The 27,125-nt window shown below is 40.3% G+C and overlaps 1 protein-coding gene across 1 annotated transcript in view; it reads left to right on the top strand.

Annotated features, from left to right (window-relative positions):
- The window catches only part of UVRAG (UV radiation resistance associated), a 103,375-nt gene that overhangs the window by 66,669 nt on the left and 9,581 nt on the right, over nt 1-27,125 (top strand). The window contains exons 13-14 of the mRNA XM_075851339.1: nt 11,791-11,869; nt 25,569-25,660. Of these exons, the coding sequence (XP_075707454.1) occupies nt 11,791-11,869; nt 25,569-25,660 (171 nt within the window). The remainder of the gene's footprint in view (nt 1-11,790; nt 11,870-25,568; nt 25,661-27,125) is intronic.

Here is a 27,125-nt window from a genome sequence, read left to right on the forward strand (position 1 = left end):
CTATATACAAGAATATAACTACTATAATACTGCCCTCTATATACAAGAATATAACTACTATAATACTGCCCCCTATATACAAGAATATAACTACTATAATACTGCCCCTATATACAAGAATATAACTACTATAATACTGCCCCCTATATACAAGAATATAACTACTATAATACTGCCCCCTATATACAAGAATATAACTACTATAATACTGCCCTCTATATACAAGAATGTAACTACTATAATACTGCCCCCTATATACAAGAATATAACTACTATAATACTGCTCCTATATACAAGAATATAACTACTATAATACTGCCCCCTATATACAAGAATATAACTACTATAATACTGCCCCTATATACAAGAATATAACTACTATAATACTGCCCCCTATATACAAGAATATAACTACTATAATACTGCCCCCTATATACAAGAATATAACTACTATAATACTGCCTACTATGTACAAGAATATAACTACTATAATACTGCCCCTATATACAAGAATATAACTACTATAATACTGCCCCTATATACAAGAATATAACTACTATAATACTGCCCCTATATACAAGAATATAACTACTATAATACTGCCACTATATACAAGAATATAACTACTATAATACTGCCCCTATATACAAGAATATAACTACTATAATACTGCCCCCTATATACAAGAATATAACTACTATAATACTGCCCCCTATATACAAGAATATAACTACTATAATACTGCCCTCTATATACAAGAATGTAACTACTATAATACTGCCCCCTACATACAAGAATATAACTACTATAATACTGCCCCCTATATACAAGAATATAACTACTATAATACTGCCCCTATATACAAGAATATAACTACTATAATACTGCCCCCTATATACAAGAATATAACTACTATAATACTGCCCCCTATATACAAGAATATAACTACTATAATACTGCCCTCTATATACAAGAATGTAACTACTATAATACTGCCCCCTACATACAAGAATATAACTACTATAATACTGCCCCTATATACAAGAATATAACTACTATAATACTGCCCCCTATATACAAGAATATAACTACTATAATACTGCCCCCTATATACAAGAATATAACTACTATAATACTGCCCTCTATATACAAGAATGTAACTACTATAATACTGCCCCCTATATACAAGAATATAACTACTATAATACTGCTCCTATATACAAGAATATAACTACTATAATACTGCTCCTATATACAAGAATATAACTACTATAATACTGCCCCTATATACAAGAATATAACTACTATAATACTGCCCCTATATACAAGAATATAACTACTATAATACTGCCTCCTATATACAAGAATATAACTACTATAATACTGCCCCTATATACTAGAATATAACTACTATAATACAGCTCCCTATATACAAGAATATAACTACTATAATACTGCCCTCTATATACAAGAATGTAACTACTATAATACTGCCCCCTATATACAAGAATATAACTACTATAATACTGCTCCTATATACAAGAATATAACTACTATAATACTGCCCCTATATACAAGAATATAACTACTATAATACTGCTCCTATTTACAAGAATATAACTACTATAATACTGCCTGTATATACAAGAATATAACTACTATAATACTGCCCCTATATACAAGAATATAACTACTATAATACTGCCCCCTATATACAAGAATATAACTACTATAATACTGCCTGTATATACAAGAATATAACTACTATAATACTGCCCCCTGTGTATAACAATATAACTACAACAATACTGCCCCCTATATACAAGAATATAACTACTATACTACTACCCCCTACATACAAGAATATAACCACTATAATACTGCCCCCTATATACAAGAATATAACTACTATAATACTGCCCCCTATATACAAGCATATAACTACTATAATACTGCCCCCTATATACAAGAATATAACTACTATAATACTGCCCCCTATATACAAGAATATAACTACTATAATACTGCCCCTATATACAAGAATATAACTACTATAATACTGCCCCCTATATACAAGAATATAACTACTATAATACTGCCCCCTATATACAAGAATATAACTACTATAATACTGCCCTCTATATACAAGAATGTAACTACTATAATACTGCCCCCTACATACAAGAATATAACTACTATAATACTGCCCCCTATATACAAGAATATAACTACTATAATACTGCCCCTATATACAAGAATATAACTACTATAATACTGCCCCTATATACAAGAATATAACTACTATAATGCTGCCCCCTATATACAAGAATATAACTACTATAATACTGCCCTCTATATACAAGAATGTAACTACTATAATACTGCCCCCTATATACAAGAATATAACTACTATAATACTGCTCCTATTTACAAGAATATAACTACTATAATACTGCCTGTATATACAAGAATATAACTACTATAATACTGCCCCTATATACAAGAATATAACTACTATAATACTGTCCCCTATATACAAGAATATAACTACTATAATACTGCCCCCTATATACAGGAATATAACTACTATAATACTGCCCCTATATACAAGAATATATCTACTATAATACTGCCCCTATATACAAGAATATATCTACTATAATACTGCTCCTATATACAAGAATATAACTACTATAATACTGCCCCTATATACAAGAATATAACTACTATAATACTGCTACTATATACAAGAATATAACTACTATAATACTGCCCCCTATATACAAGAATATATCTACTATAATACTGCCCTATATACAAGAATATAACTATTATAATACTGCCCCCTATATACAAGAATATAACTACTATAATACTGCTTCCTATATACAAGAATATAACTAGTATAATACTGCCCCTATATACAAGAATATAACTACTATAATACTGCCCCCTATATACAAGAATATAACTACTATAATACTTCCCCTATATACAAGAATATAACTAGTATAATACTGCCTCCTATATACAAGAATATAACTACTATAATACTGCCCCTATATACAAGAATATAACTACTATAATACTGCCCCCTATATACAAGAATATAACTACTATAATACAGCTCCCTATATACAAGAATATAACTGCTATAATACTGCCCTCTATATACAAGAATATAACTACTATAATACTGCCCCCTATATACAAGAATATAACTACTATAATACTGTCCCCTATATACAAGAATATAACTACTATAATACTGTCCCCTATATACAAGAATATAACTACTATAATACTGCCCGCTATATACAAGAATATAACTACTATAATACTGCCCCTATATACGAGAATATAACTATTATAATACTGCCCCCTATATACAAGAATATAACTACTATAATACTGCCTCCTATATACAGTAATATAACTACTATAATACTGCTTCCTATATACAAGAATATAACTACTGTAATACTGCCCCTATATACAGGAATATAACGACTATAATACTGTCCCCTATATACAAGAATATAACTACTATAATACTGCCTCCTATATACAAGGATGTGACTACTATAATACTGCCCCTATATACAAGAATATAACTACTATAATACTGCCCCCTATATACAAGAATATAACTACTATAATACTGTCCCCTATATACAAGAATATAACTACTATAATACTGCCCCCTATATACAGGAATATAACTACTATAATACTGCCCCTTTATACAAGAATATATCTACTATAATACTGCCCCTATATACAAGAATATATCTACTATAATGCTGCTCCTATATACAAGAATATATCTACTATAATACTGCCCTATATACAAGAATATAACTATTATAATACTGCCCCCTATATACAAGAATATAACTACTATAATACTGCTTCCTATATACAAGAATATAACTAGTATAATACTGCCCCTATATACAAGAATATAACTACTATAATACTGCCCCCTATATACAAGAATATAACTACTATAATACTGCTCCTATATACAAGAATATAACTAGTATAATACTGCCTCCTATATACAAGAATATAACTACTATAATACTGCCCCTATATACAAGAATATAACTACTATAATACAGCTCCCTATATACAAGAATATAACTACTATAATACAGCTCCCTATATACAAGAATGTAACTACTATAATACTGCCCTCTATATACAAGAATGTAACTACTATAATACTGCTCCCTATATACAAAAATATAACTACTATAATACTGCTCCTATATACAAGAATATAACTACTATAATACTGCCCCCTATATACAAGAATATAACTACTATAATACTGCTCCTATATACAAGAATATAACTACTATAATACTGTCCCCTATATACAAGAATATAACTACTATAATACTGTCCCCTATATACAAGAATATAACTACTATAATACTGTCCCCTATATACAAGAATATAACTACTATAATACTGCCCCTATATACAAGAATATAACTACTATAATACTGCCCCTATATACAAGAATATAACTACTATAATGCTGCCCCCTATATACAAGAATATAACTACTATAATACTGCCCTCTATATACAAGAATGTAACTACTATAATACTGCCCCCTATATACAAGAATATAACTACTATAATACTGCTCCTATATACAAGAATATAACTACTATAATACTGCCCCCTATATACAAGAATATAACTACTATAATACTGCCCCTATATACAAGAATATAACTACTATAATACTGCCCCCTATATACAAGAATATAACTACTATAATACTGCCCCCTATATACAAGAATATAACTACTATAATACTGCCTACTATGTACAAGAATATAACTACTATAATACTGCCCCTATATACAAGAATATAACTACTATAATACTGCCCCTATATACAAGAATATAACTACTATAATACTGCCCCTATATACAAGAATATAACTACTATAATACTGCCACTATATACAAGAATATAACTACTATAATACTGCCCCTATATACAAGAATATAACTACTATAATACTGCCCCCTATATACAAGAATATAACTACTATAATACTGCCCCCTATATACAAGAATATAACTACTATAATACTGCCCTCTATATACAAGAATGTAACTACTATAATACTGCCCCCTACATACAAGAATATAACTACTATAATACTGCCCCCTATATACAAGAATATAACTACTATAATACTGCCCCTATATACAAGAATATAACTACTATAATACTGCCCCCTATATACAAGAATATAACTACTATAATACTGCCCCCTATATACAAGAATATAACTACTATAATACTGCCCTCTATATACAAGAATGTAACTACTATAATACTGCCCCCTACATACAAGAATATAACTACTATAATACTGCCCCTATATACAAGAATATAACTACTATAATACTGCCCCCTATATACAAGAATATAACTACTATAATACTGCCCCTATATACAAGAATATAACTACTATAATACTGCCCCCTATATACAAGAATATAACTACTATAATACTGCCCTCTATATACAAGAATGTAACTACTATAATACTGCCCCCTATATACAAGAATATAACTACTATAATACTGCTCCTATATACAAGAATATAACTACTATAATACTGCTCCTATATACAAGAATATAACTACTATAATACTGCCCCTATATACAAGAATATAACTACTATAATGCTGCCCCTATATACAAGAATATAACTACTATAATACTGCCTCCTATATACAAGAATATAACTACTATAATACTGCCCCTATATACTAGAATATAACTACTATAATACAGCTCCCTATATACAAGAATATAACTACTATAATACTGCCCTCTATATACAAGAATGTAACTACTATAATACTGCCCCCTATATACAAGAATATAACTACTATAATACTGCTCCTATATACAAGAATATAACTACTATAATACTGCCCCTATATACAAGAATATAACTACTATAATACTGCTCCTATTTACAAGAATATAACTACTATAATACTGCCTGTATATACAAGAATATAACTACTATAATACTGCCCCTATATACAAGAATATAACTACTATAATACTGCCCCCTATATACAAGAATATAACTACTATAATACTGCCTGTATATACAAGAATATAACTACTATAATACTGCCCCCTGTGTATAACAATATAACTACAACAATACTGCCCCCTATATACAAGAATATAACTACTATACTACTACCCCCTACATACAAGAATATAACCACTATAATACTGCCCCCTATATACAAGAATATAACTACTATAATACTGCCCCCTATATACAAGCATATAACTACTATAATACTGCCCCCTATATACAAGAATATAACTACTATAATACTGCCCCCTATATACAAGAATATAACTACTATAATACTGCCCCTATATACAAGAATATAACTACTATAATACTGCCCCCTATATACAAGAATATAACTACTATAATACTGCCCCCTATATACAAGAATATAACTACTATAATACTGCCCTCTATATACAAGAATGTAACTACTATAATACTGCCCCCTACATACAAGAATATAACTACTATAATACTGCCCCCTATATACAAGAATATAACTACTATAATACTGCCCCTATATACAAGAATATAACTACTATAATACTGCCCTATATACAAGAATATAACTACTATAATGCTGCCCCCTATATACAAGAATATAACTACTATAATACTGCCCTCTATATACAAGAATGTAACTACTATAATACTGCCCCCTATATACAAGAATATAACTACTATAATACTGCTCCTATTTACAAGAATATAACTACTATAATACTGCCTGTATATACAAGAATATAACTACTATAATACTGCCCCTATATACAAGAATATAACTACTATAATACTGTCCCCTATATACAAGAATATAACTACTATAATACTGCCCCCTATATACAGGAATATAACTACTATAATACTGCCCCTATATACAAGAATATATCTACTATAATACTGCCCCTATATACAAGAATATATCTACTATAATACTGCTCCTATATACAAGAATATAACTACTATAATACTGCCCCTATATACAAGAATATAACTACTATAATACTGCTACTATATACAAGAATATAACTACTATAATACTGCCCCCTATATACAAGAATATATCTACTATAATACTGCCCTATATACAAGAATATAACTATTATAATACTGCCCCCTATATACAAGAATATAACTACTATAATACTGCTTCCTATATACAAGAATATAACTAGTATAATACTGCCCCTATATACAAGAATATAACTACTATAATACTTCCCCCTATATACAAGAATATAACTACTATAATACTTCCCCTATATACAAGAATATAACTAGTATAATACTGCCTCCTATATACAAGAATATAACTACTATAATACTGCCCCTATATACAAGAATATAACTACTATAATACAGCTCCCTATATACAAGAATATAACTACTATAATACAGCTCCCTATATACAAGAATATAACTGCTATAATACTGCCCTCTATATACAAGAATGTAACTACTATAATACTGCCCCCTATATACAAGAATATAACTACTATAATACTGTCCCCTATATACAAGAATATAACTACTATAATACTGTCCCCTATATACAAGAATATAACTACTATAATACTGTCCCCTATATACAAGAATATAACTACTATAATACTGCCCGCTATATACAAGAATATAACTACTATAATACTGCCCCTATATACGAGAATATAACTATTATAATACTGCCCCCTATATACAAGAATATAACTACTATAATACTGCCTCCTATATACAGGAATATAACTACTATAATACTTCTTCCTATATACAAGAATATAACTACTGTAATACTGCCCCTATATACAGGAATATAACGACTATAATACTGTCCCCTATATACAAGAATATAACTACTATAATACTGCCTCCTATATACAAGGATGTGACTACTATAATACTGCCCCTATATACAAGAATATAACTACTATAATACTGCCCCCTATATACAAGAATATAACTACTATAATACTGTCCCCTATATACAAGAATATAACTACTATAATACTGCCCCCTATATACAGGAATATAACTACTATAATACTGCCCCTATATACAAGAATATATCTACTATAATACTGCCCCTATATACAAGAATATATCTACTATAATGCTGCTCCTATATACAAGAATATATCTACTATAATACTGCCCTATATACAAGAATATAACTATTATAATACTGCCCCCTATATACAAGAATATAACTACTATAATACTGCTTCCTATATACAAGAATATAACTAGTATAATACTGCCCCTATATACAAGAATATAACTACTATAATACTGCCCCCTATATACAAGAATATAACTACTATAATACTGCTCCTATATACAAGAATATAACTAGTATAATACTGCCTCCTATATACAAGAATATAACTACTATAATACTGCCCCTATATACAAGAATATAACTACTATAATACAGCTCCCTATATACAAGAATATAACTACTATAATACAGCTCCCTATATACAAGAATGTAACTACTATAATACTGCCCTCTATATACAAGAATGTAACTACTATAATACTGCTCCCTATATACAAAAATATAACTACTATAATACTGCTCCTATATACAAGAATATAACTACTATAATACAGCCCCCTATATACAAGAATATAACTACTATAATACTGCTCCTATATACAAGAATATAACTACTATAATACTGTCCCCTATATACAAGAATATAACTACTATAATACTGTCCCCTATATACAAGAATATAACTACTATAATACTGTCCCCTATATACAAGAATATAACTACTATAATACTGCCCGCTATATACAAGAATATAACTACTATAATACTGCCCCTATATACGAGAATATAACTATTATAATACTGCCCCCTATATACAAGAATATAACTACTATAATACTGCCTCCTATATACAGGAATATAACTACTATAATACTGCCTCCTATATACAAGAATATAACTACTATAATACTGCTCCTATATACAAGAATATAACTACTATAATACTGCCCCTATATACAAGAATATAACTACTATAATACTGCCCCCTATATACAAGAATATAACTACTATAATACTGCCCCCTATATACAAGAATATAACTACTATAATACTGTCCCCTATATACAAGAATATAACTACTATAATACTGCCCCCTATATACAGGAATATAACTACTATAATACTGCCTCCTATATACAAGAATATATCTACTATAATACTGCTCCTATATACAAGAATATATCTACTATAATACTGCCCTATATACAAGAATATAACTATTATAATACTGCCCCTATATACAAGAATATAACTACTATAATACTGCCCCCTACATACAAGAATATAACTACTATAATACTGCCCCTATATACAAGAATATAACTACTGTAATACTGCCCCTATATACAGGAATATAACTACTATAATACTGCCACTATATACAAGAATATAACTACTATAATACTGCCCCTATATACAAGAATATAACTACTATAATACTGCCTCCTGTATACAAGGATGTGACTACTATAATACTGCCCCTATATACAAGAATATAACTACTATAATACTGCCCCTATATACAAGAATATAACTACTATAATACTGTCCCCTATATACAAGAATATAACTACTATAATACTGCCCCCTATATACAAGAATATAACGACTATAATACTGCCCCTATATACAAGGATGTGACTACTATAATACTGCCCCTATATACAAGAATATAACTACTATAATACTGCCTCCTATATACAAGGATGTGACTACTATAATACTGCCCCTATATACAAGAATATAACTACTATAATACTGCCCCCTATATACAAGAATATAACTACTATAATACTGCCTCCTATATACAAGGATGTGACTACTATAATACTGCCCCTATATACAAGAATATAACTACTATAATACTGCCCCCTATATACAAGAATATAACTACTATAATACTGTCCCCTATATACAAGAATATAACTACTATAATACTGCCCCCTATATACAGGAATATAACTACTATAATACTGCCCCTATATACAAGAATATATCTACTATAATACTGCCCCTATATACAAGAATATATCTACTATAATACTGCTCCTATATACAAGAATATATCTACTATAATACTGCCCTATATACAAGAATATAACTATTATAATACTGCCCCTATATACAAGAATATAACTACTATAATACTGCCCCCTACATACAAGAATATAACTACTATAATACTGCTCCTATATACAAGAATATAACTACTATAATACTGCTCCTATATACAAGAATATAACTACTATAATACTGCCCCTATATACAAGAATATAACTACTGTAATACTGCCCCTATATACAGGAATATAACTACTGTAATACTGCCCCTATATACAAGAATATAACTACTATAATACTGCCCCTATATACAAGAATATAACTACTATAATACTGCCTCCTGTATACAAGGATGTGACTACTATAATACTGCCCCTATATACAAGAATATAACTACTATAATACTGCCCCTATATACAAGAATATAACTACTATAATACTGCTCCTATATACAAGAATATAACTACTATAATACTGCCCCTATATACAAGAATATAACTACTATAATACTACCCCTATATACAAGAATATAACTACTATAATACTGCCCCCTATATACAAGAATATAACTACTATAATACTGTCCCCTATATACAAGAATATAACTACTATAATACTGCCCCCTATATACAAGAATATAACGACTATAATACTGCCCCTATATACAAGGATGTGACTACTATAATACTGCCCCTATATACAAGAATATAACTACTGTAATACTGCCCCTATATACAGGAATATAACTACTGTAATACTGCTCCTATATATACCAGAATATAACTACTGTAATACTGCCCCTATATACACGAATATAACGACTATAATACTGCCCCTATATACAAGAATATAACGACTATAATACTGCCTCCTATATACAAGAATATAACTACTATAATACTGCCCCCTATATACAAGAATATAACTACTATAATACTCCTCCTATATACAAGAATATAACTACTATAATACTGCCCCTATATAGAAGAATATAACTACTATAATACTGCCCCTATATACAAGAATATAACTACTATAATACTGCCCCTTATATACAATATAACTACTATAATACTGCCCCCTATATACAAGAATATAACTACTATAATACTGCCCCTATATAGAAGAATATAACTAGTATAATACTGCCCCCTATGTACAAGAATATAACTACTATAATACTGCCCCTATATAGAAGAATATAACTAGTATAATACTGCCCCCTATGTACAAGAATATAACTACTATAATACTGCTCCTATATACAAGAATATAACTACTATAATACTGCTCCTATATACAAGAATATAACTACTATAATACTGCCCCTATATACAAGAATATAACTACTATAATACTGCTCCTATACACAAGAATATAACTACTATAATACTGCCCCTATATAGAAGAATATAACTAGTATAATCCATGCTGATTTTCCTGATATTTCTGCTGTGTTTATAATTGGTTGTGATTTGCTCGTTGTTTCGTTTTTATTACGGCCTCGTGATTTCTCTTTCTCGTTATTTTTCAGGTTTCCTTTGTATCCAAAAGGAGGTGAGAAGCTTCAGTTTGATTACGGTGTTTATCTTCTCAACAAGAACATTGCTCAGGTTTGTCTCTCGTGTTATTACAGTTTATCAGCTGTGGATTTCCTTATAATAAATAATGTGTTTAGATTTTTTTTTAAAGTAGTATATTCTGTGCAGATTAATTTCTTTAAGGGGCTCTCTACTTTGCATATTACTTGTTAGCATTGTCCCTTGATAATAAACTATTCACAAAATGTAGGAAAAACTGGCAGTAAGTGTTCAGTTTCCCTGCAGCGCCACCACAGGGGAAATGAAGTATTACACAGTGTCCATTCATATCAATGTGTTATCTGTGTAATACAGGACAGGATAGGTCCTCCAGAGAGAGAGAGAGAGAGAGACACGCTCTATGTAGAGAGAGAGACACGCTCTATGTAGAGAGAGAGACACGCTCTATGTAGAGAGAGAGACACGCTCTATGTAGAGAGAGAGACACGCTCTATGTAGAGAGAGAGACACGCTCTATGTAGAGAGAGAGACACGCTCTATGTAGAGAGAGAGACACGCTCTATGTAGAGAGAGAGACACGCTCTATGTAGAGAGAGAGACACGCTCTATGTAGAGAGAGAGACACGCTCTATGTAGAGAGAGAGACACGCTCTATGTAGAGAGAGAGACGCGCTCTATGTAGAGAGAGAGACGCGCTCTATGTAGAGAGAGAGACGCGCTCTATGTAGAGAGAGAGACGCGCTCTATGTAGAGAGAGAGACGCGCTCTATGTAGAGAGAGAGACGCGCTCTATGTAGAGAGAGAGACGCGCTCTATGTAGAGAGGGAGACGCGCTCTATGTAGAGAGGGAGACGCGCTCTATGTAGAGAGGGAGACGCGCTCTATGTAGAGAGGGAGACGCGCTCTATGTAGAGAGGGAGACGCGCTCTATGTAGAGAGGGAGACGCGCTCTATGTAGAGAGGGAGACGCGCTCTATGTAGAGAGGGAGACGCGCTCTATGTAGAGAGGGAGACGCGCTCTATGTAGAGAGGGAGACGCGCTCTATGTAGAGAGGGAGACGCTCTCTATGTAGAGAGGGAGACGCGCTCTATGTAGAGAGGGAGACGCGCTCTATGTAGAGAGGGAGACGCGCTCTATGTAGAGAGGGAGACGCGCTCTATGTAGAGAGGGAGACGCGCTCTATGTAGAGAGGGAGACGCGCTCTATGTAGAGAGGGAGACGCGCTCTATGTAGAGAGGGAGACGCGCTCTATGTAGAGAGGGAGACGCGCTCTATGTAGAGAGGGAGACGCGCTCTATGTAGAGAGGGAGACGCGCTCTATGTAGAGAGGGAGACGCGCTCTATGTAGAGAGGGAGACGCGCTCTATGTAGAGAGGGAGACGCGCTCTATGTAGAGAGGGAGACGCGCTCTATGTAGAGAGGGAGACGCGCTCTATGTAGAGAGGGAGACGCGCTCTATGTAGAGAGGGAGACGCGCTCTATGTAGAGAGGGAGACGCGCTCTATGTAGAGAGGGAGACGCGCTCTATGTAGAGAGGGAGACGCGCTCTATGTAGAGAGGGAGACGCGCTCTATGTAGAGAGGGAGACGCGCTCTATGTAGAGAGGGAGACGCGCTCTATGTAGAGAGGGAGACGCGCTCTATGTAGAGAGGGGGACGCGCTCTATGTAGAGAGGGGGACGCGCTCTATGGAGAGAGGGGGACGCGCTCTATGGAGAGAGGGGGACGCGCTCTATGGAGAGAGGGGGACGCGCTCTATGGAGAGAGGGGGACGCGCTCTATGGAGAGAGGGGGACGCGCTCTATGGAGAGAGGGGGACGCGCTCTATGGAGAGAGGGGGACGCGCTCTATGGAGAGAGGGGGACGCGCTCTATGGAGAGAGGGGGACGCGCTCTATGGAGAGAGGGGGACGCGCTCTATGGAGAGAGGGGGACGCGCTCTATGGAGAGAGGGGGACGCGCTCTATGGAGAGAGGGGGACGCGCTCTATGGAGAGAGGGGGACGCGCTCTATGGAGAGAGGGGGACGCGCTCTATGGAGAGAGGGGGACGCGCTCTATGGAGAGAGGGGGACGCGCTCTATGGAGAGAGGGGGACGCGCTCTATGGAGAGAGGGGGACGCGCTCTATGGAGAGAGGGGGACGCGCTCTATGGAGAGAGGGGGACGCGCTCTATGGAGAGAGGGGGACGCGCTCTATGGAGAGAGGGGGACGCGCTCTATGGAGAGAGGGGGACGCGCTCTATGGAGAGAGGGGGACGCGCTCTATGGAGAGAGGGGGACGCGCTCTATGGAGAGAGGGGGACGCGCTCTATGGAGAGAGGGGGACGCGCTCTATGGAGAGAGGGGGACGCGCTCTATGGAGAGAGGGGGACGCGCTCTATGGAGAGAGGGGGACGCGCTCTATGGAGAGAGGGGGACGCGCTCTATGGAGAGAGGGGGACGCGCTCTATGGAGAGAGGGGGACGCGCTCTATGGAGAGAGGGGGACGCGCTCTATGGAGAGAGGGGGACGCGCTCTATGGAGAGAGGGGGACGCGCTCTATGGAGAGAGGGGGACGCGCTCTATGGAGAGAGGGGGACGCGCTCTATGGAGAGAGGGGGACGCGCTCTATGGAGAGAGGGGGACGCGCTCTATGGAGAGAGGGGGACGCGCTCTATGGAGAGAGGGGGACGCGCTCTATGGAGAGAGGGGGACGCGCTCTATGTGGAGAGAGGGGGACGCGCTCTATGTGGAGAGAGGGGGACGCGCTCTATGTGGAGAGAGGGGGACGCGCTCTATGTGGAGAGAGGGGGACGCGCTCTATGTGGAGAGAGGGAGACGCGCTCTATGTGGAGAGAGGGAGACGCGCTCTATGTGGAGAGAGGGAGACGCGCTCTATGTGGAGAGAGGGAGACGCGCTCTATGTGGAGAGAGGGAGACGCGCTCTATGTGGAGAGAGGGAGACGCGCTCTATGTGGAGAGAGGGAGACGCGCTCTATGTGGAGAGAGGGAGACGCGCTCTATGTGGGGAGAGGGAGACGCGCTCTATGTGGGGAGAGGGAGACGCGCTCTATGTGGGGAGAGGGAGACGCGCTCTATGTGGGGAGAGGGAGACGCGCTCTATGTGGGGAGAGGGAGACGCGCTCTATGTGGGGAGAGGGAGACGCGCTCTATGTGGGGAGAGGGAGACGCGCTCTATGTGGGGAGAGGGAGACGCGCTCTATGTGGGGAGAGGGAGACGCGCTCTATGTGGGGAGAGGGAGACGCGCTCTATGTGGGGAGAGGGAGACGCGCTCTATGTGGGGAGAGGGAGACGCGCTCTATGTGGGGAGAGGGAGACGCGCTCTATGTGGGGAGAGGGAGGGCGCGCGCTCTATGTGGGGAGAGGGAGGGCGCGCGCTCTATGTGGGGAGAGGGAGGGCGCGCGCCCTATGTGGGGAGAGGGAGGGCGCGCGCCCTATGTGGGGAGAGGGAGGGCGCGCGCCCTATGTGGGGAGAGGGAGGGCGCGCGCCCTATGTGGGGAGAGGGAGGGCGCGCGCCCTATGTGGGGAGAGGGAGGGCGCGCGCCCTATGTGGGGAGAGGGAGGGCGCGCGCCCTATGTGGGGAGAGGGAGGGCGCGCGCCCTATGTGGGGAGAGGGAGGGCGCGCGCCCTATGTGGGGAGAGGGAGGGCGCGCGCCCTATGTGGGGAGAGGGAGGGCGCGCGCCCTATGTGGGGAGAGGGAGGGCGCGCGCCCTATGTGGGGAGAGGGAGGGCGCGCGCTCTATGTGGGGAGAGATGGGTTTTGTAAACTAGAGAACCCCTGAGCTGTAAAGACCCTACATGGACAAAAGTTAGTAAGTTCTTTTTGCCTGCAGCCACCACTAGGGGGAGCTTAATGCGTATGTAGGAAAACAGTGTTCAGTGAGCTCCCTCTAGTGGCTGAAGAATGTTATCATGCAACTCAATGTCTGTGCGCGCAATTTAAAGCTCAGTATTAGAAAAACAAAGCTTCGACTGCTAGAAAATTATAATAAGGACTTATTCTGCACGGAGTTTTACACTTAAGGATCATGCTTCGCCTTTAATTGATAGAAATATTTTAGTTCCTTTTCTTTTATCACCTTATCCTAAATGTCTCGGCCTTTGTAATGACAACATAGATGGATCGTTACTTCTCTGTAACAAATCTCTGCAGAGAAGTGTCACAGAGGAGCGTCTGCATCGCCGTGTTTTTCTTGGACAGTCTGTCTTAACACGATCTGATACTTTGTGGAAAATGGGAATAAAACGTTTTTCAGACAGTTCACTGCAGCGGTAATGGGATCTCCGCACCTGTAGAGCGGATGCCGGAGACGTCTCGTAGTGACCTTCCCGTGAACCCATGAAGGTGGCATGTAGAGTTGCGGGATCCAGTGATGTCATTGTCTTCTGATCTTAGGGACATAAACAATATATCTGCAATGGTTGAAATGACAACATTTAATACAAAACTTCAATCGGTCCCATATCCTTTTACTCCTGCTATGACCACCTGTGATCAGCTCTGATTTGTGGACAAATCTGGCAGTAAGTGTTCCGTTTCCCTGCAGCACCACCACAGGGTAAATAAAGTATTACACCTTGTCCATTCATGTCTGTGTAATACAGGACAGTACCTCCAGAGGCGCTCTATGTAACCGCTCTCCACTCTGACCAAGAGCTGAGGACCCTGAACTCCATTAAATCGTATCTAATCTATCAGAATAAGCTGTCATATGTGTGGACATAAGGAATAACACTGTTTCCAGCCATAATATATTGTATTCTGGATTATTTAGCAGTTTTCCCCTCTGCAGTTCTCCATGGGCACGGTCGGCAGCGGACAGCCGTCTGTATTTACAGGCCATTATAAAGTATCGGAGCACGGTCCTTTAAAATAAAAAAATAGGACATGTCCTATTTGTTTTTTCGGCAAATATACGGGAAGCGGTCCGTCAGCGATAGAAATGACAGGGTCTGTATTTACGGGCGATTTTACAGCCCATCTATAATTTCTTCTATGCGCTGCGCACATAGAAGAGGAGAATCCTGCTCTCCTATCTCTATATATGACAAATATACGGTAGAAGCTCCAGCAGCATGGAGGAGATTGTTAGAAGACACAGCTCTGATACACATACTTCTAATGGAAGTCCACAAAGATGGTTTCCTATTGAATGACAGCAAGCAGAGATTTTGAAAACCGTGCGGAATAAATACAGAAAGTCTATTGGAATATTGTAGAACTATGAATTATCCAAAAAATAACTCCTTTCCTAAAACCTGGAAAACCCCTCTAACCATCTTCTCCTATAGTGGGAGCGTTACGTAGTCGTTTGTGATCGGCGTTCGATAGAAGTCGTCCATAATGTTTCAATGGATGATAGAAATTCTATGAATGACCGTTCACAATACCGAACGCCGGTGGAGAATCATCGTTCGTTAATGTGCGCAGAAACATAAATTCAATTTACCCGTAGAGGCTAGCCGAAGAAAAGACTAGTAGGTCTTGCTTGGCTATTTCCATATGTCCTATTGCGATTTCTGTGCCATGCACACTCCCGCTCTCCTATTTTGGCCTCCTCGTTCCTTCAACTACCGAGAAACAGGAGTCGCGGGACCTCATGGTCTCCCGATCTTTCCGATATTTATGGCATATCCTATTCGAAGGGGACATCCAGCCAAAAGTGATCTTCTAATGTGTCATAGATGTTTGAGCCTCACATCATTGACTTTTTTATAGTATTGGGCGTTACCTATTCTCCAGAATGAAGGTTTCGGACAGTTTTATGGAGGGATCAAACCCATTTGGCACACTTTTTAGTTACACTCAATTTCTGCAACAAATGTCTAAAGGTGGCCAGGTGAATCTTGGCCGAACCCGTCAATTTTGGTGTGACCAGCCGTCATATGTGTAGGGAGTGTCTTGACGGCGAATGTGCATAAGAAGGATCGGGATGATTGATTGTAAGGAGATAAGCTGCCACCAGAGGTGGCTTAATCCCCACTCCCTGTTAAGAACACATGCGCATGCTCGGCCGAGCGAGCATGCGTATGGGGGTCCCGTGAAGAATAGCTGTCAGGCGTACCAGCGTTCGACCGACCACTATCTAAGGTTTATGGCGATCTTAACTAGTGAGCCGTGTCAAGGGAATTTTTCCGCTCTAGAATTTGGATGTCCTAAGTGGACTCAATCGATGCGGTCTTCTGACCAGCCACCGGCCATATAATTAGGGATTTCAGACGGACGTTTTCTGTATGACTTTTCGCTCAGAGGGTCTGTGAAGATTGACATTCTGGATAAAATGTCAAATCGAGGATCAATCTTGATCTTTGGCTGCGACGGGGCTTCCATTGATGGGATGCAAATCTGTCATGAATGACTTTCCAAAGACTGCTGGCGACAACGACCGAAAAAATTCAACATGGCCGACCAACCGTTCCACAGATGTCTGCCTTCGGTCGGCGTCCGTCACACTCGCTCGTTTCAGGACATGGTCTAACTCGGCTTTTTCGTCCGACCGACTTCTCTAATGTTCGGCCAACTGGGTGGATTTTCCCTTTAAAAAAAAGTAATACAAATGTAACGCTCTTGTGTGTCCATGACGTGGACGTAACTTTGTGTCTGATTTATAATTGGGTGCATTAACCTTCTGCATAGCGCACGTCTGGCCCGGAGACGAGGGGTCTCGGTCGTGGTGGTTTTGATCAAACACACACCAGATACGATGTGACGGCTCGGTTTAACATGTGACGGTTTAATGCGCGCTTCATCCTCATGTCGTCTGTAACCGTTTTTTATTAGGTCTAAGAATAGCGACTATTTGTAATTCTAAGACGGCAATAAAACAAAGCATCTCCCTTAAACGTTGGCAGCGATTTTACGTGTCATCCTCCACGTCTAATAAACGGCGAGCTACGAGCGGATAAACAGACCCTAATGCACCGTATAAATTCCATATTGGATTTTATCTCTCCGCAGGACCTTTATAATCCTGGCAAAGCAAGAAGATGATCTAGAAATGTTTCCACTCATTGTAACAGTATCAGGCGGATAGAACCTATAATCCGTTTAGTTTATTCTTCGCACCGTTTACATTACTTGGAATTTTTTTTCTTCTATGTTGAAATGAAGAAGTTTAAAGTGTCTTTACCATTACAAAAAAAAATTTTATTTTTTTTTCTATCATGAAATGATCTGCACGAATGATGTTTTTGAAAATGTTTCCTATGCAAAAGTTTCGCAATTTGTACACTGGACTATTCTATTTTTTTGGAGCAGTTTTTCTATAGAGTCGATGGAAAAACTGCTCCGAAAACGGCTCAAGAAGTGACCCGTTTTAAAAACGGCCACGTAAAAAAACGCCCCGTCGGAGCAGAACGCCGTTTTTTCCCATCGAAATCAATGGGCAGATGTTTGGAGGCGTTCTGCTTCCGATCTTTCTTTACGGCCCGAAAAACGGCTGAAAGTTGGTCGTGTGAACATACCTTTAAGGGTCAGTTCACAGAGTTTTTTGACGTGGAAACCACTTCGAAAAACATCCGAAAATGGCTCCTATTGATTTCAATGGGAGGCGGAGGCGGGTTTTTTTTCCCAGCGAGCGGTAAAACCGTCTCACGGGAAAGAGAAGCAGCATGCCCTATCTTCGGGCGTTTACGTCTCTCACCTCCCATTGACATTAATGGGAGGCAGAGAAAGCGTATTTTGCAGCGTTTTTGCCCATCGGCACTCAATAGCCGCGCGCGAAAAACGCAGCAAATGAAAGATCAAAATCTGCCTCAAAATTCTAAACGGAATTTTGAGGCAGAATTTTCGGCCTGCAAAAAACTCTGTGTGAACATACCCTAATAGTGGCAAAAGGCAGATGAGATTTTCACGACAACGTGTGTCGGGGAAATTGGAGAATCCGAGATCTGTACTAAAATGATGGACCCCCGATGCCATGTCAGGTGTATTAGAAAACGTCTTGATATCACTTATGCCGCCGGTTTCTTTTATAATGGGTATAATTTATACCTTAAGATTCGTTGGTTGTGCTCCGGGTCAGTAGAGTGGAATCCGGGGTCAGGTTACCAAATAGGTTGAGCGTTCGTTGTTTGATTCCCCAAAGCTGGACATAGATGGCAGTCGTATATATAGCGGAAAGGGAGGAAAAAAACGTTTACAGTCCATCTCTCTGATGGTTAATAAAACTGCTATCATTTGCCTTTTAGAAAAATTTCAGGTCTTACCATCTGTTTTATGCAGTTTTCTGTCACGCTGCAGCTCTATTGATTATTAAAACCTATGTAGGAGGAGAAGCTAGCTACTTCCTCCCTCACTGATGCATATCTCCACAGTCATGTGAAGTACCAAATCTATGAAGTGTTTTAGACACTTTTTACGCCTCATTCAACAATGTTGAAAGTGTCTAGAAAATAGGGGCAAGGCCTAGAGGAGAAATGCGTCAGATTTATTAATGGTGCGCACCGTTCTTTTGGTTCTAAATATTGACGTAAAGTACACCAGCCAAGAGGTGGCATAAGAGAGAGGCTGCAATTGACTGCTAAGGGGAGGTGAGATAGGAAAGGATCCCTCTGAGTGACCAGATTATAGAAGAATTGGCCCCATGAGAGGTAATATGGCTGACAATGGTGGGTTCCAGACAGCTACTTTCAGTCCAAGGAAAGAAATCGGAGCCCAGGTAATGTCTCGTCTTTGGCTGGAGGTACAAAAAGCAGTTGTATTATTTGGGCAACTCGTTCTGCCCCCCCCCTGTCCGATGGGTAATAACTGCTGGGAACTGCAATGTTGGTTCTTGTTTTACCAGAAAGACTGATGCTGACAAATCATCCATTATAGTTGAGCAGTCTCCTGTCCTCCGGTACTTAGAAGTGTGTGACCCAAATGCAGTTCTTGATATGTTCTTATGGAGAGGGTCCAAGAGATGCCTTCTCAAATAAGTCCGCTAATAGGACACCCTTTGGACAGGCCATCAATATCTACTTGCTGGAGGTCTGAGTCACAGCAACCCCGCCGATCATTGTTTTTCCAGGCACAGTGCCGTTCATTTGGTTGTGGATATGCCTGGTACTGCAGCTCAGTCCCATTCACTTGCTGGAGATCTACAGCCCCTTCATGCAGATAATTGCCACTGATCAGTATTACAACCCCCGAAAACCCCTTTAACATTAGCAATTTCTAGATTTGGCATTACCTATTACATTTTAGGAAACCTTCTATTCAAGCACAGTGTTCTGCTTTTTCCATACATAAGCCCATATAGAAGAGGGTTCTCCACTTTGGATAATCCCTTTAATGTTAGAAGGGTCCTCCAACAATAAGATCAGACTGTTCTGCCGCTAGGACCCCTAGCGATCAGATGTGATCATGCCAGCAAGTGTCCAGTTTCTCTACAGTGCCACCACAGGAGAAATGGGGCATTACACCATTTTCATTGATCTCAATGGGCTTTTCATGTAATACAAGAATGTTGAGTCCTCCATAGTGAGAGCCAGACTTTGCTGCCATTGAACGGACCCCTCTATAGGCCATATGGATGGGGGGGTTATCATAATGGGACATCCCCTTTAAGGTATGGCATCAAGGGGGTGCCCTTGCCGAAAACCGTTCTCAGGCAGATTAAGAAGTCCTGCGTGTCTCGTTTTGATATCCTTATAACCACACGACTTTGCCAAAGAAAATATCATCTTGTTCCTTCTGGTTCTGATCATTTCTGTGCTTTCAGTGTCTCTGGGAACCATTTATCAATGAACGGCTCAAGCAATTTTCAGCCTTTTCACAGATCTATTGTGTATAATGAAGACGTCCTGCCAAGTCCCCCTCTGTCCTGCAAGAAACCATTTATCTTCGAGGAAGAAAAGCAATTCCCGACATATTAGATTATTACACAGAAATGAGAATTCCTTGGCATCTGCTCCCTGACGTGGGTCATGGCACCATTCAATCACGTGGTGTCCGCCTGCTGCAAGCACAATGTGGGTGAAATAAGTGCGCTCATTAAACTGTCTCCCTTCATTACGGCATGTGAGGCCCTGTGTCTCATGTAAAATCCTCTCCAGTAGCTGACCATGAAATCCTACCCTCCCCCGACACACGATCACTGATTTCCGACACTGATCCAGAGATGCGATCCCCAGATCTAGCTTCTGGGTTCACACCGGGAAACGTTGAGGAAAGCCGAAACTCTCGCATTTACAAAAGTATGAAATCCACATCTTGTATCATCGGCTCAAGGCTGCTTTTATGCATTTCTCCCATGCTTTACACTACAGCTCTGCTTGATAATGGTCAGTGACCCCAACTTGGCTGAATTGTCTACTGTGGTCGTCTGACATCCACCTCTTGTCCCCTCAGAGGCTCCCCCCCCCCTTTTTTTTTTTTTATGCTGCAGCTCTGCTTGTTCAGATTGGCTTCTGAGTATAAGCACAAGCTCTGCAGGAAGTACAGAGACTGTGTATGAAAAAACATATATATTTATTGCACATGTCATGCCCCTTATCTCTAATCGGAGCTCTTGATACCAGAGATTTTTGAAGTCCACGTGATCTTGGAATCTCATTGACTATGCTGCTACTGTATTACGTTGCAGATTTGCCGCACGCAAGTACGCGTAAAAAAACTGCACGTAATACGCATAGTGTGCATTGAGCCTAAAGGGGTTTTCCTGGGAATTTGAGGATTATGATCGGACCCATGCTTCGTTGTTTACTCTGGCACAGCGTCGTACGTTTTGGTTGCGGCTGTGCATGGTACTTGAATGTTGATCGAGCTGCAGTACCAGGCATGACCACAACCAAATGTACGGCGCTGTGCCTGAGTAAACGAGACTGGAGTGCCGCATCTTCTTCGAGAGTCTGATCGGCAGGGGTGTCAGGAGTGAGAACCGCACTGATCAGGTATTGATGGTTCATTCTAAGGATATTCGTCTTAGGGCTTATTCATACGAACGTGGGGAAACTCCGACATGAAAACGAACATTTTTCACGCCTGAGTTTCACCCGTGCGGGACCCGTTTGCCATAGACTTGAGTCTCCGGAGGGATCCGTGAAAACGGAAGAAAATAGGACATGTTCTATTTTTAAACGGACCCTTCACACGGTCAATTGAAACAACGGCCACGTGAACGGCCCCATTAAAATATATGCGTCCGTGTGACGGCCGTTTGTTTTAATGGCAGTCACGTGGATGTAGTCAACAATGGTGTGAATAAGCCCCTAGAAAACTCATTTAACCCTCTCACTACCACGCCATGACGTTACATGTTTGCCACGACTAGAATATAAGGACTAAAGTTTAGATTTTATTAAAACATCACTTTCACGTGATTCCAGGATCCAAGCACTGGGTGCAATATTCACGTCTGGAATTTTGAGGCAGATTTTGATCTGCCTGCACGCAGTTTGCCACGTTTTTTCGCAGCGTTTTTTTTTTGCCCACGGCCATTGAGCACCGCGGGCAAAAACTCTGTGAAAAACGCTTTCTCTACCTCCCATTTATGTCAATGGGAGGTCAGAGACGTAAACGCCCGAAGATAGGGCATGTCGCGTCTGTTTCCCTTCCGCGTGAAAAAAACGTGTCAAAGACTCAACCCGACTATGTATTACATGATTGCCTGTTCAGTTGATAACGCTACTTTTCCCCTTTAGGGGTCGCCTGCAGCTTCCATCAACCCGCTAGAGCAGGGGTCAGCAACCTTGGGCGCTCCAGCTGTTATGAAACTACAATTCCCAGCATGCCCTGGCAGCCTTTGGCTGGATTAATAAGACCCTTGGCTGTCATTGCATGCTGGGAGTTGTAGTTTCTCAAGAGCTGGAGTGCCGAAGGTTGCTGACCCTTGCGCTAGAGGGTCTGTATTTAGAAAAGGAGTTGTCCTGTTGTAAGGGGTTAACTCTGTCACCTCGCAACACTGGGGCCCCCCCCCTGGTTCAAATCCAACCAGGGCCAATATCTGCGTGGAGATTGTGTGATCTCCCTACAGGTTCCTTCTATGTCACAGATACATCCTGATAGGTGAATTTGCTGCCTATGAAATTTAACCCAGTGTGTGAGATTAGATTGTGAGCTCCCGGGGACAGGTAATGATGGGAGTGATATTGTGGAATATGATGTCCCTTTAATATTCACGCGCACGTTGCCCGTATTATAACACGATAAGTTTAAAGGGGTTGTAGAGGATTACAAAAATATGGCTGCTTTCCTTTTAAGAAAACAAACCCACAAAAAAAAAACAGCGCCACAACTGTCCACAGGTTGTGTATGGTATTGCAGCTCCGCTTTATTCAACTTAATGGATCTGAGCTGCAATACCAGACACAACCTGTGGACCGGTGTGGCGCTGTTACTAGAATACAGCAGCCATGTTTTTCTAACCCTTGACAACCCCTTTATTTAATATTCCTGGCGGCTGCAGTGATTGGATCGCAGTTTGTGCTGATTTATGGTCAGGCGCGTCCTATATCTGTCATTGGATAATGATGGCGCTCCACCCGTATCAGCCTTAATTTATACTTCTCCCGCGTGGATTTTCCTGATCTGTGTTCTAGCAACAGCAATAAATCTTTCATCCCTCAGAACATTTTATCAGTTCCACATGAATGGCACCTCGGGGAAGCCAAGGAGAATATCACTGTGTGTATTACATAGAGGAGCCGTCCCCTCCTCATAGACCGTCAGAACATATGATCTGCTGGCACTGAGCGTCATTGGACGTTATGCTATTTAAAGGGCCAGTAGCCCTAAAATGGTCAATTCATAATAGCGCAGCATTGTTCTGATGGGGGCGGCTGATGTCAGTCACACATATGGATGTAAACGTAGGGTCTGGAAATATGTGACATAAAGTAGCGATCACAGGGAGGTTTCTGGACTTCTCATCGCATTAAAGAATTCTAGTCGGCCTCTTCCCTGCCTGAAATGGCTGATAACAGGGAACAATACGTAACTCACAGCAAAAAGCCAATAGACTACTCTCTCTTTAAAGGGGTAGTCCAGAAATAGAAAAATATGACTGCTTTCTTCTATAAACAGCGCCACATTTGTGCACACGTTGTGTGTGATATCGCAGCTCAGACCCATGTACTTCAATGGAACGGAGCTGCAATACCAGACGCAACCTGTTGACAGTGGTGGCGCTGTTTTCGGAAGAAAGTAGCCATGTTTTTCGATTTCTGTACAACCCCTTTAAAAAAAAAAACATTTTCCACCCAAAATCTACTCCATTAATGCATTAGGCTTAGGATTTTAGATGGGAAAAAAAACGCCATCCGGGACCGCCGTCTGGTTAAGGTGCCCCTCATCACCTCGAAATATAGGACTTGTTTGCCCTGAGACACCCCCCCCCCCTCCCTTCTGCTCGATCTCCTTTACATGATCTTTGGGTTACAGTGGTTTTCTGAGACCGTAATATTGATAGCCTATCCTTTTTTCGTCGGTGGGGGTCCGCCTCCTCTTCATTTACAGCGCTATACATTTAGTTGTGGCTGTACATGGTACTGCAGCTCGGTCTAATTTTCTTGGACTGGACTCCGCTGCAGTACCATGCACAGCCACAATCAAGTGTACGGCGCTGTGACTGGGTAAACAATTAAAGGGGATGCACCTGCTTGTTTGCTCTTGTAGATAGAGAAGAGATTATATAATAATAATAATAGGGGATGCAACGAACTCATGTTGGGCCCCCTCTTTCTAGGGCCTGTAAGTTATGTCTTCGATCACAGGTTTATATTTGTTTTGTTTTTTTTACAATATGAAATTCAGAAGGGCCATGAATCATCTTCTTTCTCTTCCAGTTAAGATATCAACATTCACTGGGGACGCCGGATTTACGACAGACACTTCCTAACCTGAAGACCTTTCTGGAGCATGGCCTGATGGTCAGATGGTGAGTTGTCATCTGTGGGGTGCAGAAATATATTGGACAATACTTTATTATGACTGACAGGTCTGCTTATTGTTTCTGGTTAACTCTCCTCAAAGGGGTTCTACACTTTGACCAATCCCTACTTGTTTGAGATCAGATTATTTTCAAGGGAAATTTCTAAGTGTCCACCTGCTGGGACCCCGAGCGATCAATGGTAATCTGTTCGGAAACCTGGCAGTAAGTGTTTAATTTTCCTGCAGCGCCACCACAGGAAAAATGAAGTATTACACAGTGTCCATTCATATCAATGTGTTGTCTGTGTAATACAGGACAGGTCCTCCAGAGAGAGACGCTCTATGTAACCGCTCTCCACTCTGACCAAGAGATGAGGATCCTCAACAGAGGACCCCCCGATATTACCTCAGAATTTTCTAATAGGGGGTATGAAAATGGGTTTTCTAAACTGATCAAACCCTTTAACTGGTTCCCGACCGCTGGCTGTGTTTTTACGGCCAGCGGTCAGGGACGGGTCCTTAAAACCTGCGCCATAGACTTTTTATGGCTCGAGTTTTAACTTGCTTCCCGAGAGATCGGGCAGCTGAATGTCGGGTCTCCGGCTGTCAGTGACTGCCGGGGACCCTGAGGAGAGGATAGAAGCAGCTTTCACTGCTTATGTCTTCTCCGATCACTTGTACACAGCGCTCAATGAATGCTGTGTATAGGAATAGAGGCAGCAGCAGCAGCGCTGTCTCTATTGGTCCCAGTGTTCATGTGACAGGTCACATGATCGCCGGGTGCCGTTACTGACAGACTGCTGCTGAGTCTAACTAGACCCAGCACAGCCCTATTAGTGACAATCGTCACTATGAGAGGGCTGATTTCCCCTGTAACTGGGGCTGCTGTGCAACTCCAGTTACAGTGGAAAAGCATGGTGTAAGGCCTCATGCACACGAACTTATTTTTTCCCTCCCGTAAATACGGGTCCTTTGTCACACGTATTCCACCCGTATTTACGGGCACGTTTTCGCTGCAAAATTGCACTGCACTAATCGGCAGCCCCTTCTCTCTATCAGTGCAGGATAGAGAGAAGGGACAGCACTTTCCCTAGTAAAAGTAGAAAGAAATTCATACTTACCGGCCGTTGTCTTGGTGACGCGTCCCTCTTTCGGCATCCAGCCCGACCTCCCTTGATGACGCGGCAGTCCATGTGACCGCTGCAGCCTGTGATTTGGCCTGTGATTGGCTGCAGCCTGTGATTGGCTGCAGCCTGTGATTGGCCTGTGATTGGCCGCAGCCTGTGATTGGCCTGTGATTGGCCTGTGATTGGCCTGTGATTGGCTGCAGCCTGTGATTGGCTGCAGCCTGTGATTGGCTGCAGCCTGTGATTGGCTGCAGCCTGTGATTGGCTGCAGCCTGTGATTGGCTGCAGCCTGTGATTGGCTGCAGCCTGTGATTGGCTGCAGCCTGTGATTGTCTGCAGCCTGTG

This window comes from Rhinoderma darwinii, chromosome 2 (assembly GCF_050947455.1).
Source record: "Rhinoderma darwinii isolate aRhiDar2 chromosome 2, aRhiDar2.hap1, whole genome shotgun sequence".
NCBI classification, from domain to species: domain Eukaryota; kingdom Metazoa; phylum Chordata; class Amphibia; order Anura; family Rhinodermatidae; genus Rhinoderma; species Rhinoderma darwinii.